At 39.6% G+C, this 18,042-nt stretch overlaps 1 protein-coding gene across 1 annotated transcript; it reads left to right on the forward strand.

Annotated features, from left to right (window-relative positions):
• Nucleotides 1–473: 473 nt before the first annotated feature.
• LOC146562852 (E3 ubiquitin-protein ligase KCMF1-like) lies at nt 474–13,871 on the forward strand. The gene is made up of 7 exons (XM_085295082.1): nt 474–687; nt 2,460–2,627; nt 6,636–6,775; nt 8,200–8,301; nt 9,998–10,178; nt 11,401–11,719; nt 12,124–13,871. Exons 1-7 carry the CDS (start codon nt 489–491, stop codon nt 12,449–12,451), a joined length of 1,437 nt encoding a protein of 478 aa, XP_085151208.1. The 5' UTR covers nt 474–488; the 3' UTR covers nt 12,452–13,871.
• Nucleotides 13,872–18,042: the final 4,171 nt, after the last annotated feature.

An 18,042-nucleotide genomic window follows, 5' to 3' on the forward strand; every position in this document is an offset into this window, starting at 1 on the left:
TTTCATTGTAAGGCAATGATGAAAATTCACCTAATCTGTCAGTTATTCTAATGCTGTGGCTGTTTGATGATGCTAAAAATTAAATAAAGTGGGTAGAACTGGAATGAGCAATAATTAGAGGTCACGACACCTCATCTGCATCCATCTCAAACTATCCCTAACACCCAGTCATCTGTCACACCAACCCGCTCAATGTTGTCCTTTACTACATTCATGAACCTGCTCAACCGGAGCTCTTCCTCACTTTAATCCCGTCCTTCCTGGTCACACAATGAAAATCTCATTATCTTCAACTGTTCCAACTCCAGTTGCACCTCCTGTTTAATGATTTAAAAAACACTTGTGAGAATTTTCAATGCTGAAATTCACGGTAAATTAAAAAAGTGAGAACTAAGGTCACTATAGTTCATCCACAAGCGACCCAAAGCAGCATTTGTGGTAAAAAAAATAAAATGGAACAACAGCGCCACCGTGTGCATGGAGTGACAATGCACTGGACAGTGACACAGCAGGAGGCGGAGGGAGAAGGAGAGGGAGGGGGCAGCGAGCCAGACCGGATCCTTCATGAGGGAAGAGGCCAGGGAGAGCCAGCCAGCCCCGGCTTCTCTTCTCTTCACTCATATTATTTTGCATTGCAAGGCGAAGGAGCCCGAGCAAGGGGCTGCGCTAGGATGTCCCGTCATGAAGGTAAGAAGGTGCTTTAGCACGGAGGTGGAAGCAGAGACGGGATTTGCGATTAAAAACGATGACAGCTCACCGCTAGCTAATGTTAGCTAGCCGAGAATTCCTTAGTTTGCAGCTCATCCTAGCTAACGTAGGCTAGTGTTAGCAGCGAGGTTGCAGTGAAATTTCGTGGGGGCACATTATGGCTGCCGGGAGAATTGGTGTCTAATCATAACGGACTCTTGGAGTTGGTCTTCTCTCTTCAGAACATATGCACTACTCTGTTTTAACTGACCAAAACAACGCTGACATATAAGCGGAAGGAGCTCCGTATCTTTAGCTAAGTGTGCTAGCTAGCCTGGGAGATGGGTAATGTAGGTTAACCTTAACGAGCCGGGGAGCGAGGGGAGTGTCGAGAATAGGAAACAGAAGCGTGGAACGCGACCCAGATGGCGTTATGGGTTTGAAACTTGTATGTCGTAAACGTTAGCTAGTTTCAGCCTCCTTCCTGGTCATTGCTGGCCTGCTGAATCAAGTTTCGCAAGCTAACATTTAGCAAACTAACATTCACGTCGTCCTTGTGGCCAACCTTGTTAGTTATTAGTGTTGAGTAGATGTCTTGCAGTGTTGTTAGAAGACGTTTCTGATCACAAACCGGCAAAAAAATTGACTTGGGTAAAGTCTACCATTGATGACTTGCCTGTGAGCTAAGAGTTAAGTTGTTAAATTGTTAGCCGGTTGCGAAGGTTAGGCCGGGCGGCCTTTACATGCCATGCCTGTGTTGTTGTTGTTGTTGTTTTTAACTTTGCTGTCAGTCAAGGTGTTTGTGCCTGAGTTATATCATGAAGGGGTTACCGTTATCACACTCGTTTATATACCTTTTTACAGCTTCATAGTTATGAATGGAGATATTAGGGGGGGTTACACAAACCAGTGTCATGCCATGCGTACACTGTGTCTGTACGACTGTCGTAGTCAATCAAAAAGTGCCCGGACTTGACCACAGTCCATCTCACATGGCGCATTACATGTATGTAGGTACTGAAATGAAGACAGTGGTAATTAGTAATTCACTGTTGTGAATGTAGTTTTTACTTAAACATTGATGGGACTTGGACTAAGTGTAACACAGTAACACTTTATTTATAAATTGTGCAATAAATAAACACTTGTAAGGAACATAGCCAAAAATCTACTCCAAGTCACCTATGCCCACCACAACACAAGCAAATATTGAACAAAACGCTTAGCCAACTACAACAAAACAAATGCACAAGAAAGTAATGCAATCCAGTATGTTACCACAAGAGTCGACTTCTCTCAAAGTCCCAGTTCAGACTAAACAGTGCTGTCTGTGCACTTAATATTTATTATAAATTATCTTAATGAACATTGAATTATCTCGATTGTGTTAGTTTTAATGTTGAGGCAGGAATTCTGCAGCGATCTGCGATATTCTGGCTCAGGACTGAAAAATCAACTGAATATCCATTACTTTAAAATCTTCCAACCAGACAATATGTAGTGGTAATGTTTCTGTAAATTTCCAATGTAGGTATGTTTTGAATATTATTCACTGCAGTTTAACTGAAGTGGACATACAAGGAAAAAAATATTAGTTGTAATCCAGTGAACCTAATGGTATCAGAGAAACTGTGATAAATTGTATCCAGTAATAAATCTGGCAATCCTCAAAAGATGAAGTTTTCAATTACTTGATTTTGAAAATTAATTAAAGTTGATTAACTGTCACATCTTCTAACTTTTCTCTCTTCTGTTCTCCTGTCTTCACTCAGGTGTGAGCTGTGATGCATGTTTAAAGGGTAACTTCAGAGGACGACGTTACAAATGTTTAATTTGCTACGACTATGATCTTTGCGCATCGTGCTACGAGAGCGGTGCAACTACAACCAGACACACGACAGAGCATCCCATGCAGTGTATATTAACCCGCGTTGACTTTGGTAAGTAAAGATGATATGCATGTCATCCATGTCAACAGACAGTCAGCTAAAAACCAGGAATGAGAATGGAGTGTAGTTGAATTTATGAACATTTCTCCATTAGTTGAAATACTGAGCCTCAAATTACAGACACAGTGCCTGTAAGCCAGTTCTCATAGAGGGTAATTGCCTGTTGTATTTCACTGTCGAGTCAACTGAGGGACTGTAAACTGTCAAGCAATCAAACATGAATTTATCAGCTGTTAAAGAGGGATGATGTGTGCTCATATGGTGTGTTGAGTGATAGTCCAGGTATGGGCCAGGTGTATGAGGGAAGGGGAGGGGGGGTGACAAAAGATGGAGAAATTATGAGCTGTTTTCAAACTTGGTGCAGTGGTATTTTATTTTTTTTCCTTTAAAATGTGACAAATGCTAAAGAACTGAATTGTCTTGGGATGGTCACGACTGCCAGTTAGGGCAGAGCGGTAATACTGGCAGTGTTTTGTTTTTGGTTTTTTTTTGTTTGTTTTTTTTAATTTTATAAACCTCCCTTCACTAGATTTTATAAGATTGCAAAAGTGCAATGTCGTATGTTATCTTTTCCTGGCACTGGCTTTTGTTTTCAGATGGGAAGGCTGCTCCCAAATGGCTTAACAGTGATGGATTTGACTCAGCCTGAGGAGTTTTTGGGAGTGTGTTGTTGGCCTTCTGGGTTTGATTTATCACTGCATAACTGGAATATTTTATATTGGCAGCAGTAAGGATTAAACTTCTCCAAATCTTTTAATATTCTTAATTCTTTAATTAAGCATTCGGGTAAGCGTGGTACAATCCAAATTTCTTTTGATTAAATGGGCCATTTGTCTTCCTTTTGGACGACTGCTTCTGTTATTACTTCTTGTCTTGATGTTGTGAAATATGTTACCGTTCAGCTTTTCACACATTGAAGATGCTCTTTTTCAGCCTGGTGAAAAAACAAATACAAACAGCAACTGTTGCTGAAAACACAACAGAAGGTGCAAGCTTAATAAGAGGTTTTCTTTTTTTTGGCAGTGATATTTTATTGACTTTTTGCAAGCATTTTCAGTGAGCCTGCTGGTTTTCCACCAACTGAGCTATGTCTAAAAAAAAAAAATAATTGATGATTAGAATTCTTTTGATTATTTGGGGAAATGAGACCCCTGCCATGAGTTGTTGTCATACATGTAGCTAGTAATTAGGGCTGAACGATTATGGAAAATAATCTAATTGCGATTTTTTTGCCCCAATATTGCGATTGCGATGCGATATGCGATTATTTTTTAAGGTATTTGTCTTCTGTATTATTAAACAAAGACAAGCAATACATCATATAGTATGGCCAATACTATATTACATTAATTTTAAACTGTTCTTTCCTGGAAGACAGACCTCTGTTATGATGACATGAGGTGATGCATGAATTGATGACTGACATTTTTATTTAACTTCTTCAATCACAACAGTATATTTGAACATACACAATAGTTTATTTTTAGCTTACAAACATCTGAGCATAAAGTGCTGACAAGGAACCCTGGTGTAAACATTAAAATGAAAGTCAGTACAATGTGCAGATTGCAGAAATATACATAAAAAAAATCAGTGGCTTTACCACACTCAGTTTTTCGACATCTGTGAACTACTAGACAGTCATTCAATTAAAAAATAATATTAAATAAATAAAACTAATAAATAAAAAATACACACATCTTACTGATCTCTGCAGTCAGTAACATTACACATAAAGTGCAAACATAATAGCAATTGTATAAACACACACACAAACACGCCTTTAAAGTTTAAAGGCGTGAAATTGGACGGTCTAGTTCTGATTAGCGTCACCGCTGTCTCGGTGGAGTTTAATAAACTCGGCCGTCTGCTTCTTGCTATCTAAAATATAACCAGACACTGGTGTAAATTCTCGACTGTCTCATACTTCTGTTTAATAAGTTTTCTGTTTGACTTTTAGTCAGCTGTGTGAAAACCAAGGAGGAACCCACCCGGGGGATTAATAAAGTTTTATTTTATCTAATCTAATAACTTTAATCTCAGCCAAACCGATTTACTCACGAACAAACAAAACACTGAAAAAAGCCCAACAATAACATTTTTAGGTTGTCTAAGTGACTTATATATTATGTTTAACCCGAGCAGCGAAACTCCACGGTGATCTGAAAATGATGTGCAGGGAGTTGTGCCGTTCTCGGCCGCATCAGTAACCCTCGAGCTCCCGGCTAGCTGTCGAGCTGGTGGGTAGCAGACGCCTCTGAAAACGTCGAAGCACTTTTGCAAATATGGGATATCTTGATAAACCGAGCAGATATTTGATGTTTACACAACTACTTTCTCGCCTGAAAATATGTTAAAAGTTTATTTTGTGACCCAGAAAGATTAGTATGAGTAATTTTAAAACTTAGTAGCGGCCGCCATTGCTGGAAACTGGAGTTTGGCTGGGCCGCGCTATGAATTCTGGGATATGGTAGTAATTTGGACAGCCTTCGGCGCGTCGCTGTGACGTAATCGGTCTACAAATGCGGCCTCAGGAGGATGCAGCCCATGAATTGTATAATATAATCGCAGTATAATCGCAGCCTTTGCGGTTAGAAAATTGCACTTGATCATGTCGCGATATTATCGCAAATGCGATATATCGTTCAGCCCTACTAGTAATAGGTGATTTCTTTCTCTTTAAAAAAAAAAAAGCGATGTGAAAGAAAAGGTGTGCTATAAATTGGTCTCTGTGAAATGACCCGTATCAGCAGCTTTTCTCAGCACCTCTATAGAACTATTCAGGGTATGTGAACATTAAAATTTTCTGGTATAGTTTTAGCGTTGTGCTCAGTTTCTTTTTCTTTTTTTCAGAGCTGAAACTTTCACACCAGGTCTAGAGTCAAATCAAGATGGTGTTTTGTTTTTTTTTCCCCCACAGATGTTTGTAAAGACCAAATTTAAAAAAGGAAAAAAAAAAGCTTCCATAATCAAGAAAAAGCGATGACTTATTTGCATTCAAATAATAATTCAAATATTTGCATCATTGCCAGTCTAACACAGGGCTAACACAGAGACAGGCTACCACACGCACATTAACACCTTCAGCCAATTTGTTTAACGTGCTGCTGCCCAATTCAGCCCAGTGATGGTTTTTCTTCCACTCAGTTTTTGAGTTTACCTGCAAATCAAACTGCCTAAAGCAGCTCAGAAGTACCTTTTTTTTATTTATTTATTTTTATTATTTAACCTATGCTCACATTAAGGAAGAATTTGAAGTAGCAGTGGTGTTGCTGGACAACACAAGTGTTGATTTTTAAAAAGATGGTATTATGGACTGTAGAATGAATATAGATGAGCATGCATCTATAAATGCATGTTTTCATTGCTTTTCATTGATTATCCCTGAAGACTCCTGGCAAGGAACACATCTTTAAATTTTTTAGTTCAATAAATATCGGATCTTTAAGTTTATGATTAGTTGTGTTAAACAGTTGACATTAACCAATATTAATCAAGGTTTATAGATTAATGAATATTAACTGTAATAAACACCATTTTGAGGGGGGAGGGGGTTTGTTATTTGCGAGTGTTAACTATGAAAGTAGGAAAAGTGAAATTTGCACTTATATTTAACTCAAACATAACCCCAAAGTTAATGCTAATGTTGTTGTATGTGTTTTTTCTGTTGTTGTTGGTGGGTTTTGTTGTTGTTTTGTTTTTTTAAACAACTAATGGAGTGCTGAGTAGATCTCTCATTAGGAGCTAAATGTTCTTCTTAAATGGACTGTTGTAGTTTGTAACTATGTCTGTAGATGGCCTACTTGCTGATGGTTTCATGTGCATGGGTTTATTTATGTTTCCTGGTATATGTAAAGGGTAAAAATACTGTAGTTAACAGAGTATCTTTAATTGTGTTTACATTTTATAGCATACTTGTAGCTTTAACTTAAACTCTTGCATTTAAATGTTGCTACATAACTGACACTACATGGAATGTGGGTGTTTATTCCCTCCCAGACTTGTACTATGGTGGTGAAGCCTTCTCGGTGGAGCAGCCCCAAGCCTTCACATGTCCCTACTGTGGCAGAATGGGCTACACAGAGATGTCCCTGCAGGAGCATGTGGCTGCAGAGCATACAGAGACCTCCACAGAAGTGGTAAGTTGGTGCTCCATGAAATTAAACTTGATGTTTGTGCAGATATTAACAGCTGCATTTCCTTCAATATTATCTTAACTAAGCAAACTGAATCAGTGTCTGAGTGGGCCTCACATTGCAGGATCTTGTTGGGTTTGTCAGCATGCATTTATGTCATATTTATTGTCTTGGTTCACAGTATTATTGTTGAAAGTCCTTGAGTCAGTTTCTGAGTCTGAAATAAGAATCAAATTGCAAGTCATGGCAGACTTTGCAGCTCTATTTATAGCTTATTCTTTTTGTACAGTCAACAAAAACACCACCACCACTGGCTTATACAGCTGAGACTGCACGTGAGCTTTCCAAGCTGTTGACTTAAAATGATTTTTCAGTTATGGCTTTATATTTGTTTTCTCATTCTAATAAGGGGAGAACTAGTTTTCTATGTGTGCAATTTGTGAGAAAGGCGCACGAGCAGACAGGGAGACTGAGAAAGTACCGGGGAGGCACAATCTGTCCAGGAACACCAGATGAAAGTTAGTATATTAATTGTTAAAAGTCATACAGTCCCCTTAGATACCATATAAGGCCAAGAACATATGTAGCTAAAGGCGTTCTCAATAAGTTTTTATTCAAAAATGAATGAAATTTAACAGTATGTCTTCCCCACAGGTGCAGACAGCCATTGTGTAAAAACACTGTTAATGTCTCCTTATGTTTGCAAGTGACACAAAATCCTTGTTCTTTGAATATATGAGGAATTGCCTACCTGCTCTGGTTAAATCAACACTGCAGCTTAGCTTGGATAATTTGAATTTTCTTCCTTTTTAAATGTACAAACAAAAATTTATCACATTGTGGAAATTTCTAATGTGATTACATTAGAAAAAATTGTGAAAAACATTTCCCTGGGGAAAAAATGACAGCATTGAATAAACAGATTTTTATAGATAAATTTTAAAGATAAATATCACTTAACAAGTGAGGAAGATGGAACTGTGAATGATTAGCTGCCATTCTTTCTGTCATGAAACTCTCCCATAGATATCTCTCATTATAAAGTCTCAGGTGTCAGTTCCTGTCAGATGACGGCGTGAGAAAGCACAGCAGGTATCAGTCTGTCACTACTGCAGAAAATTGGCATTGAAATAGTAGTCAGAGTTTACAAGGTATTAAAATATTGATGTTTTTATTAATGTCATTGTTACAGCCAGTGCTGTGCAGCATTCTGATGTTTTGATGGCAGTCTGTGCCTTTTAAATTAATTTCTGTTGGATATATTCCTTTCACATGCAGGTTTCACTTTACTGATATTACATTTCTTCGTGTTTAAGCACAGTGTTTGTTTAAGAGGATTTAATACCTCGTGGTGAATGTTGAGTGTGAGGTGAAGTGTGTGTGTGTTGTGAAAACTAATGTGCACACTCTGTTTTTCTGTCATTTAGATCTGCCCCATATGTGCAGCACTTCCTGGTGGTGACCCAAATCATGTGACAGATGACTTTGCTGCTCATCTAACACTTGAACACAGAGCACCCAGAGACTTGATATCCTTTTCAAGTACTTTAAGTACCATCTCTGCAGATATGAAGTGACATTAGCTGCATTTTATGCTTTGTGAAAGAAATGCTGAGTTTCATGTCATTGAACTAGCCTTGTCTATTTAAAGATCATTGCAACAAGGAGGCATCTGTTCAGTGGAACTGACATTTGTTGATATTTTGCTTACAGTATTAAAGCCTACTCTGCATGACAAGCCATTTTAACATTAACATTTTATTTATGTTAATAAAATCTTTAGCAGTTTGCTGGTGATCTGGTGCATAGACAATGCACGACAGTGAAGGCACATGGACTAATTATCATGCCTCAAAAACAAAAATATGAACACATGATTAAGTGGTAAATTAATAGCATGAGGAAATGTGGCTAAAACAGATCAGTGGCACTTGTGTTTTCAGCTTTTTTCCCTTCTTTTTTGTTATTTGGCTGTTTCAGGTTGTCATAGGGGTTTCCACTGATTTTGATGCCTAGTGGCATTGTCATTGATATTTGCTCAGGATTTATCAATACAATCTGGATCCTTATTGATACTGATATTGTAAATACTGTACTGTTTTCCTCTACTGGTTACTTTTATTATTTCTCATTATATATAAATCCATGGAGCCAAAAGCTGCAGTTTTTTTCTACTCTTGGCTCTGTAAGATGCCAGAAAAGAGATGAAGAAAAAAGTGCTGATGGACAGAAACATTACAGTAGACTTGTTTTATGAAAGAATGGAAACACTGATTTGCATTGTTTTATCACCTGATTTAGATTTTTGTTGATGATATAACTGCAGAAGGCAGTAACATGTTAGTGGTTCAGAAATCAGTGCAGGAAATAAGACCTGAGTATTTCATTCACTTAAGCATTATCTGGGAAATTTCTCTACTCAAAAAAAAATTAAGTAGTCTTAGGAGTGCTCTTATCTGATCCGTTACTTGATTGCTATTAAACTTTGCATAAACCCAAGGCTCTGTCAAGGCGTTTTAACTAATTAGATTCCAGACATGCATGCTTATCTCCTTCATTCCTTTGAGGATAAAAATGCAGACACATTGTAACTTAAATGAGTAAATGACCACTTGTGCAAAGGTTAAAGAAGCTTCACCTTCTCCCAAAAAAGGGACATTCATTAAATTGAGCTAATTGTCTAAATGGCTAAAATGTGATTGTCTACTTAGCCTGTCAGAAATCAGCTGAAAAGCACACTCGTGAATAGACTCGGACTGACAACAGCAGTCTGGCTGCCTATTTATAGCGTACTTTGAATGGGTGCAGTGAAGAAAACCACAAATGCAAAAATATAGTTGAATGAAACGTAGCTCAAACAAGTCCTTTGACAGCTTCACTGACAGAGCCATAACTTTTGATTGCGAGTCAGCAAAGTTCTTTGTCTTCTGTGTTTATGTTGACATGAGAGCTTTATGCAGGTATTGATTGCAGATGGCTCATTAAAAGTCCTGGGAAGCATTTAGAGGCGTGGCAGCGATAGTTTTGAGCTACATCTCGCTTATTAACTGTTCGTTTTTTAAAAAGCAATTTTATAAGCAAGAAATATCTGTTATTCACAATCAGGCACATTTTGAGGTTTATGGATTATTTTTAATTGTACTTTTTTTTTATTATTCATTAATTTTTGACTTTTAGTTGTATCAATATTATGCTCTTGTTTTGTTCCTTGACGGCAAGCATCACGATGAGTCCAGTGGCGTGCGGCATGTGAGGAGGATGTTTCACCCCGGGCGCGGGTTAGGGGGCCCGCGAGCCCGCAGGTCTAACATGCATTTCACCAGCAGCACCACAGGGGGGCTTTCCACCAGTCAGAGTTCATCACAGAGCTCCAACTACAGCAGAGAGGCCATGGACCCCATAGCAGGTTAGTCACACATACACTCAAAAAAACCTTTTTTTTAATTTTTTTTACTGGATTCAGGAAGTGCCTGATGATTTCTTCAGTATGAGTGTATGCAAGAACGGTTCAATAAAGTACCCAAGCCATTTCAGGGTAATTTTTAGTTCCTCTTCCATGATAGGTAATCTCCCAGCACGACAGTAAACGATGAGTGACGTATGTTGCGCTGACTTGAAATGTAAATGCCGCACCAGAAAGTGTTATTTAAAAAAAACAAAACAAAACAAAAAACGGGGAAAATATCCTGGTAGCTCTGTAAACGATGGGTTTTAACTTTACGAAAACCCTTGGAAATCCAGGCTTTATTGAGCTTAACTTTAGTACATTTGATGCAGTTTTTAAATAGTCTGAACCCACCAACCAGTAATGTCACCTCACCAAGGTTCAAATGCTGCTCCCCAGTGTGTAGTTTTCCCTTAGTCCCCAGTCCCAAAGCACCTGTTATTACAGGCTTCCTGTGGGGCACATAATTGTAGAGCAAGAAGCTGCAGAGCCAGGTGCAAGTCAGACAACAAATTATTACAGTAAGACACTAAAGGATTAATTTATCTTTATTGTTATATGCATTATCATATAGGTCTGACAGGGAAAGAAAAAATGCGCTCAATACTAAATCAGGTGTAGCATGTTTATTAGGTTTTCTTTAGTATATTTTCCTCCTCACAAAAAAGGGTAAGCTAACTGCTGTAGCTTGGGTATTACAAACCATTGCTACTTGTGTCTGCATGTACTTAAGTGTTGTGTAGATGGTAAAGAAATGTGTGGGTAGAGTTGTTGCTGTAGCAATTCCTTGATTATCCTGTTCCCAATTTGAATCTGGTTCAGTGCTTGGCATTCGCCATGTCAGCTCCAGCTGTGCCATAATGAGGGACCCTGTTCAGTCTGCCTCACACACGGGTACCAGCCGCCTCTCTAATGACCCACTATACCTGCTGAGCCCTTGATCCAGCTCATCGAGTTTTAGCCCTGAAAATCACATTTGTCTTTTGATTTGGTGTGCTGGTGACAGTATAACTAATCAGTGCATATTTTGAGGGATAAAACGCTTGACCGACTTGATATATTATTTTGAAAATAATAAAATATTGCTATCTTTTAAAGAAATGTATTATTGAGCTATCATCTGTAGTTAGTATGATCAGCTTTAATGCTTTACACTGACCACTGTTGTTTTCTGTTCCTCCAGAGCTTCTGTCTCAGTTGTCGGGGGTACGGCGTTCAGCAGGAGGTCAGCTCAGCTCGGGCCCGTCTGCCTCCCAGCTCCAGCAGCTTCAGATGCAACTCCAGCTGGAACGCCAGCAGGCCCAGGCAGCACGTCAACAGCTGGAGACTGCCCGAAATGCCACCAGAGGTGGCGGCCGAGCCAATGCTATTCTAAATACCAATTCAGCCACTGCAAACCCCAACCCAAGCGCCAACCATAATACCAACCCAAGCCCTAACCCGGGCCCACCCGAGCCCAACACACAGCATACTGCACATAGCTCCCAGTTTCTACTCAGCAGGTGTGCCAGTTTTAAATGTTTTTATTTTCAAGTCTCTTTTGTTTTTCTTTTTTAAATGTATTTTACTTATTACCTGTGTTTAGAAATTCTTTCTGTGCAGAGAACGTGGAAATTGAGTGGAAAAATTAGCAACAACCACGTGCATGCTCGTTTGAGTATGTATGTGTGATCCACTCATTGGTTCACAGCTTAACATGTGATCAGAAACTCCTTTTAAATCTTAGTTTAAGGCAGTTATCTGCAAGCATTACGTTTGGCCCCTTTGTGGAAATTTAAAAACCTCTAAATCTTGTGTCCAGTAGTAGACGTTTTGGATTTTTCAGTGCGGAATAAGTAGTTACAGGATTTTTATGTTACAAATAAATTTCTTATTCTCATCACTCCTTCTGTCTCTCTCTGTGCAGGCTGAACGAACCACGGCTGTCTGAGGCAGAGCGCCAGGCGTGCGAGGCCCAGTGGGCCGACAGGAGCCTGTTCGTGACGGAGCTGCTGCTGTCCACACTGTTACCAGACGAGGACGCCTCAGCCTCCTCCTCCGAGGACGAGGATGACTGTCACGGTTCATTGCGGAATTTCGCTGACTTCGAGGCCATGGGTTGTGTTGAGGTCATGACCTTAGACGTGGCGCTGGAGAACCTCAACCTGAAGGAGATGACCCCAGCTACCAAGACGACGAAGACGACAACTAAAACGGCACCAACGAAGAAAGAGCCTCCTCCGCCGCCTCTTTGATGACATGGCCCTTCCCTCCCCTCAAAACCACCATTGTAACTGGCTGACTGCGGCGTCAGTCCAACTGCCAATGGATGACAAAAAGACTGCAGTTCTTCTTGGCTTTTTTTTTTTTTTCCCTCTCAGTGATCATCTGTCAGTGATCATGTCATTTCAGCTCTGTTGCTCCCCACTCCACCCCATGTTTTATGTGGTCCATTGAATAAAAGTAGTGAGACGAGAGAATGTGAAAGCAAGAGTGGTGGCTGCGTGAGAGAAAGGAAAAATAACTATATAAATATATTATAGAAAAATCTATATGAAAGTTGATAATCAAATCCACATAACCCGTGTTTCCTTTAGCAGATGAGTAAAGCGTAGTTAGCCATTTTAAGAGAAACTTGTCACACACTCCACTCACCAAGGGAGAGGAGCAGACAGAAGCCTCTCTGGTAAAAACGCTGCTGTGTATTTATAGTTATAAATTAAAGAAGTGCTTGGATGGTTTACCACAACTTAAGCATGAGCTTAAATCACCATGTGCCCATTTTTAACTGCACAGTCACTAGACGGGGAGGTCTTTCTCTTTTTGTTCGTACACCTGAGTAACTGTACATTAATGGTGCTGAGTGCCGCATCGCCGGCACTTCACCGCACACACTAGACACACACACGAACACAGACTGATGACGGCGTTTGGTTACCTTCAAGTCCAATCTCACCCTCCTCCCTCCCCTTTGTGTGACATTACCTGTTTTGGGTCATGTGACCTTGCTTTCTATCAACTGTGGGCACTTTGGTTTTGAATTGCATATCCAGTGTCCATTTGTGTACACTACAGATGCTCTACATAAAAGCGATACACAACTTGGAGGCAACCAGAGATGAAACTATCTCAGCAGTGTGACAGTTTTCAGGCCTTTTCTAACATGGAAGAAACGCGACCCTGTTCTTCATGTGGTTGTTTTTTTTTGTTTTGTTTTTCATCTTCTCCCTCCTTTCTCTCTTAATGAAGATCAGATGCTACTTTCTCAAGCTTCCAGTGATCTGAGATTAATCTTCTCTCCATTACTCATGAATGCAAAGATTACTCATCATGTGACTTGAAGGAGAGAATCCTGTATTGCTCTTTCCATTAATTTCTCTCACTCAAAACGATCTTTGTATGCCTCCACTGCTACCTGAGGAAATGCAATGTATGTTTTTTGGCTTATCAAAGAAGCCAAATCACAGGGTAAACCTTTCAGTTTGGAGGACAATAAAAAATGTTTTTGGATGGAAATGAACTAACTCAATCCTGCTCTCTGGTTTGTTTGTTTGGTTTTTTTACTTTCTTTTTTTTTTTTTTTTTCTCTCAGTTGCTAACTTCTTGGCGAGCATGTACAGAACATGGTTACAAGAAAAAGAATAAACGCCTATCTTACAGGTCAAGGCATTCTCAGTTGGTCTTCTCCTGTCCTCATTCACAGCAGCAGATTGACACACTGGACTAAACTGAGTGTGGGTTATTTTTTTAATAACAATAACAAAAAGATTTCACCTTGAGTTCTGACATTGTGTAACTCACAAAGAGTGAGGCACATCTGTCAGTGTGGAATGGCTTTTATTACTGAGCTCTCTCTGACAGAAATGAGAACAAGGGTATGAGTCTCTTCGGTTATCCTTGAGATTATAGTGGCGCTAATGAACTTTTGGTTTTTTTGCCCTGGTTTTTGACTTGCAGGACAGCTCGGCTGTTCTTGTATTTTCACAGTTAAATTAAGTTTGGGAGAAATAAACAGCATGATAATCTCAAATTTACAAAAATCATCTTTGTAAAAGTTGATTTCCTTGACAACCACTGGACTAACTTGGGTCATTAAAATGTAGTGGAAACTTACCTGGGGAAAATTTCCACAGTTTTTCTGTGCACAGTTAGGAAAAAAAACAACACATTAACTATTAAAGGCACAAATACTCCAGTGTTTTTTTTTGCTCACATTATGGCAGCTGCACTTTCCTCCTCACATGAACACGCACAAATCCAGACGAATATCTGTTATGCTTCACTGTGAACTTATGCAAATCTGAACACACGAACGCCACATGAATACCAATATAGAATAAAAATAGCCGTATCTCCGGCCTGTCTGCCATGTGTCATGTGAGCAGACCATCTAGGGCCAAAGAATCTCAAACATCAATGGAACAGTGGACAATATGTCTGGAATAACACACAAAATAAACACGTCTTGGTTTTTAAAGCACATAGGTGTCATTCTTAACCTTTGTTTCTAAATATAATGACGTCACTGCTGCAGAATGGAACAGTGGACAATTTTAGCATCTACAAATTCCAATCGATGGCAATGGCAGGACTGGGACTTTTTAAGAATCATGTAGTTGAAAATTAAGGCTAATTTTTTACAGCTTTGCTGAAAAGACTGCAAGGTCTTTTGTGAAATACTTTCATCATCGTCATCTGGAGACATACCGCGTTTCAAGAACAACTTGAAAACAAGGTCTTTATAGAAAATTGATTCACAGAAAGACACATCTGCAACATACTACAAACAAATTAGACTTGGTGTTTGAAGTTAAGCATGCAAACCGGTGGTTGCAGACAAAGGAGGAGGTCAGGGGCTTAAAATGAAGTGAACCTCCACCCTGAACCCTGATGAGATTTTTACTGCAGTGCAGGAGCCACATTTCATCACAGCTGAAGGGTTGTCTGTTGTCAATTAAGATGAGGACGAGAACCACACATAAGTGGACAAATACCATTCACAAAGCACGCAGGCTGTGTGTTACTGAAACACTGCAGAGAGGTTATGGTTTCCATTTCTTGTTGGTTACTGATTTAACCGATGTGAAATGGAAACCATTATCCCTCTGAACGCAAATGGTGTCACTTGCTGTGTGCCAGCATCAAACCAGCATTTTTCACCGTTACTGTAGAGATGTATTAAATGAAACCCAGCTCAGACAGCAATGCTGCTGAGAACTTAAAGTGCAATCTGAGCCAAGTCAGTGAATTATTATTTCAGCTCAAAACCCTAAATAAGAGCAGCCTGAAAAGATCTGGCAGATTCATTTGGTCTTTAAAGAGGTCGGTTGCTGCAGGAAACCAAATGCATGCAAAGTGGGGGGAAATGAGAAGAGACGCAGCATGAGCAGAAGTTCATATTAGATGCAGTGGAAACTACACACTGTATAAAGCAAGTTGCCGTTGTTGGGTTCATAATACCAGAGATTGGACTGGATTTAAAAAAAAACAAAACAAAACACTCGGACTGTATATCAAAAGTTGGTTTTTTTTGTCTCTTTATTGACTTAAATAAGCTAAATAAGGGGTGGGGTGTTATTGTTTTTACCTTGTGAGTTTTATACTGCAACAGGAACTGCCACGGAGGTGTTTTTTGAATACTTTATCAGGTGTTTCTGTCTCTGTGGTTACATTTTATCAGCATGCCTCAATAACGCTGGACCTAAAACCAGTCAAAACTTTACAATGTTAACTACATTCCTGTAATCACGATCGAGAGGTTGGGTGTGGTCCAACACTACTAAATGGAAGTAGGGGCCCAAAGGTCCTGTGGCTCCTTTCCACTGTTGGATTTTTAATACATGCATAACTCCTAACATGAGACATCTTTATCTTGTATAAAAGGAAACAAAATGGTGTGGTTCAAGAACTCGCTAGCATCAGCGATGGTCTGATCCCATTGCCAGATGTTCTCTAGCTTACCCATAATGCAAAAAAAATAAATAAACACTATGTGAAATAAACAATGTGGTAACTTGTCTTAAATATCCGTCTCTTGTGCCTACTATGCAATAAAGCCTCAGTGTTTAATTATACACTTTCCCAGCTTTCCTTATGCAGCATACAAACACATACCACACACCTTTACAAAAGTAAGACACAACTCAGTGGATTTTAGGTACTCTTTGTAATTTTAATTCCCATAATTTAGTTTAAATGCAGACATTTTCTCACTAAATCTTAAATAAAACATTACAGTACGATATATGCAAATCAGAAGAGCTTTAAGATTTTGTAGAAGCAGGCTACAGTTTCTTTAGATTTTTTTTATTTCTTTTTTAATTTATTCATTTGTATTCATATATATATGCATCTTATTTCTGAAGGACCGGACAGTTAAGTAGCAGTAAACAGTAAAGAGACATCACAGAGCTGTAAAACCTGCAGGCCAGCCAAGGAGCACATTCTATTACAAAACAGACCCGACAACTAGGAGACAGCACGCCACATCCAGATGAAAGTCTGAGCTGATGCTGCTCCGCCTTTGGGAGGCGGTGCTAGTCCCACACACACAGGAGAGGGCGCTATGACACCAGGGCAGGTGGAGCTACACACGACCACTAAAGTGACGGCAATGTAGTTGCACCTTCACGAGAAACGGCTTGTATTGCACATTCAGGGAGAAAGAAATGGCACATTCTGTTTTTTTTTGTTTCGTTTTTTGTCTACAAAAAGGTTGATAAACAGTTGAAATGCGGCAGAAGCACAGCAGCTCCCTCAATGGCAATTCAACCAATCGTTGAAACAGTCCGTCTAAAATGCTGTCCCTCTCTACGGGGAGGGAACGTGTCAAACTGCGCCCTCTAGGGGCCGTGGTCATCCCTACGCCCAATCTTTTTTTTCCGTTTGTGATCAAATTTTGAAAGTGTTCGGATTTTACAGGGAACCACGTTAGATGTATATATTTCCTGTTGCCGGCTCAGGATGTAGCCCTTTCTCTCAGATACTTAAAGCTGCCAGCAGAAGGCGATTTTCACTTTCCCTCCCCATCTTGAGCAGTGCATCCCTTTTGGCCATCAGGACTGAGAATGCATGGAAAACAATATAGAAAATGACAGTGTGAGTTACAAAGGGGGGCTGCAGCAGAGGATGGTGACACTGCACAAATCAAACACGCGATGCATGCCGGCTGACCTCAGTCCATTCACAAACAAACCTCCTAATGCATGAAGGAAATAAAGTTTTTTCCGGCTCATTATATTGTTTAGTAAATCTTGCACCAGAGCAACAAACTTCCACAAGCCTCAGAGTAGAAAGCTGGCAAATGAAAGAGTCTTTCTTCAGCTTCTGACTTCATATTATGAATATAGATTTTTAAGGTTTAAACTGCTTTTATTTCAGCAGTTATAAATGCCATAGTATAAAATAGAATCCAAAGAAATAAAATAGCACAAAATGCTATCCTCACGACTGCATGAGAGATTTAAAAAATTTTGAGGCTACCGTCTGCTTTTACTAATTTTTGTCATTTTTGTGCCATTTGCTTGAGGCCAGAGCGCCTCAGCTGTTTAGCAATTAGAAGTTGGCCGTAACACTGGCTTGCTTTAAAGACAAAGGGGAAAAAAACATCCATGAAAGCTTCAGATCTCTGCTGCATATTTTCCTGGGTGGGGGGGGGGAGGCTAAATGTTTTGTGTCATCACAAAATTCCTTCTAAATATTCTTCCTCCGGGCATCACAGAACAAACACAAAAGGATTTGAACACACCGGCTCTGTGCAGCCCCATTGAACAACACACAGCCTGTGGAAAAGTAGAAGGCCATGAGCTTCAACAGCGCTAACCTGCCAAAAAACAAGGAAACAAAT

Source organism: Mchenga conophoros, linkage group LG12 (assembly GCF_057382185.1).
Source record: "Mchenga conophoros isolate Kocher_MC1m ecotype Shallow Benthic linkage group LG12, M_conophoros_male_GT1.1, whole genome shotgun sequence".
Taxonomy (NCBI): domain Eukaryota; kingdom Metazoa; phylum Chordata; class Actinopteri; order Cichliformes; family Cichlidae; genus Mchenga; species Mchenga conophoros.

Excerpts from the sequence above, each read along its gene's own strand:
- LOC146562852 (XM_085295082.1), top strand. The coding sequence starts at position 489 with ATGCACTGGACAGTGACACAGCAGGAGGCGGAGGGAGAAGGAGAGGGA. Across the intron at positions 6,776-8,199 it reads CAGAGACCTCCACAGAAGTG|ATCTGCCCCATATGTGCAGC; the intron begins GTAAGTTGGTGC and ends TCTGTCATTTAG. Across the intron at positions 8,302-9,997 it reads ACAGAGCACCCAGAGACTTG|GATGAGTCCAGTGGCGTGCG; the intron begins ATATCCTTTTCA and ends GGCAAGCATCAC.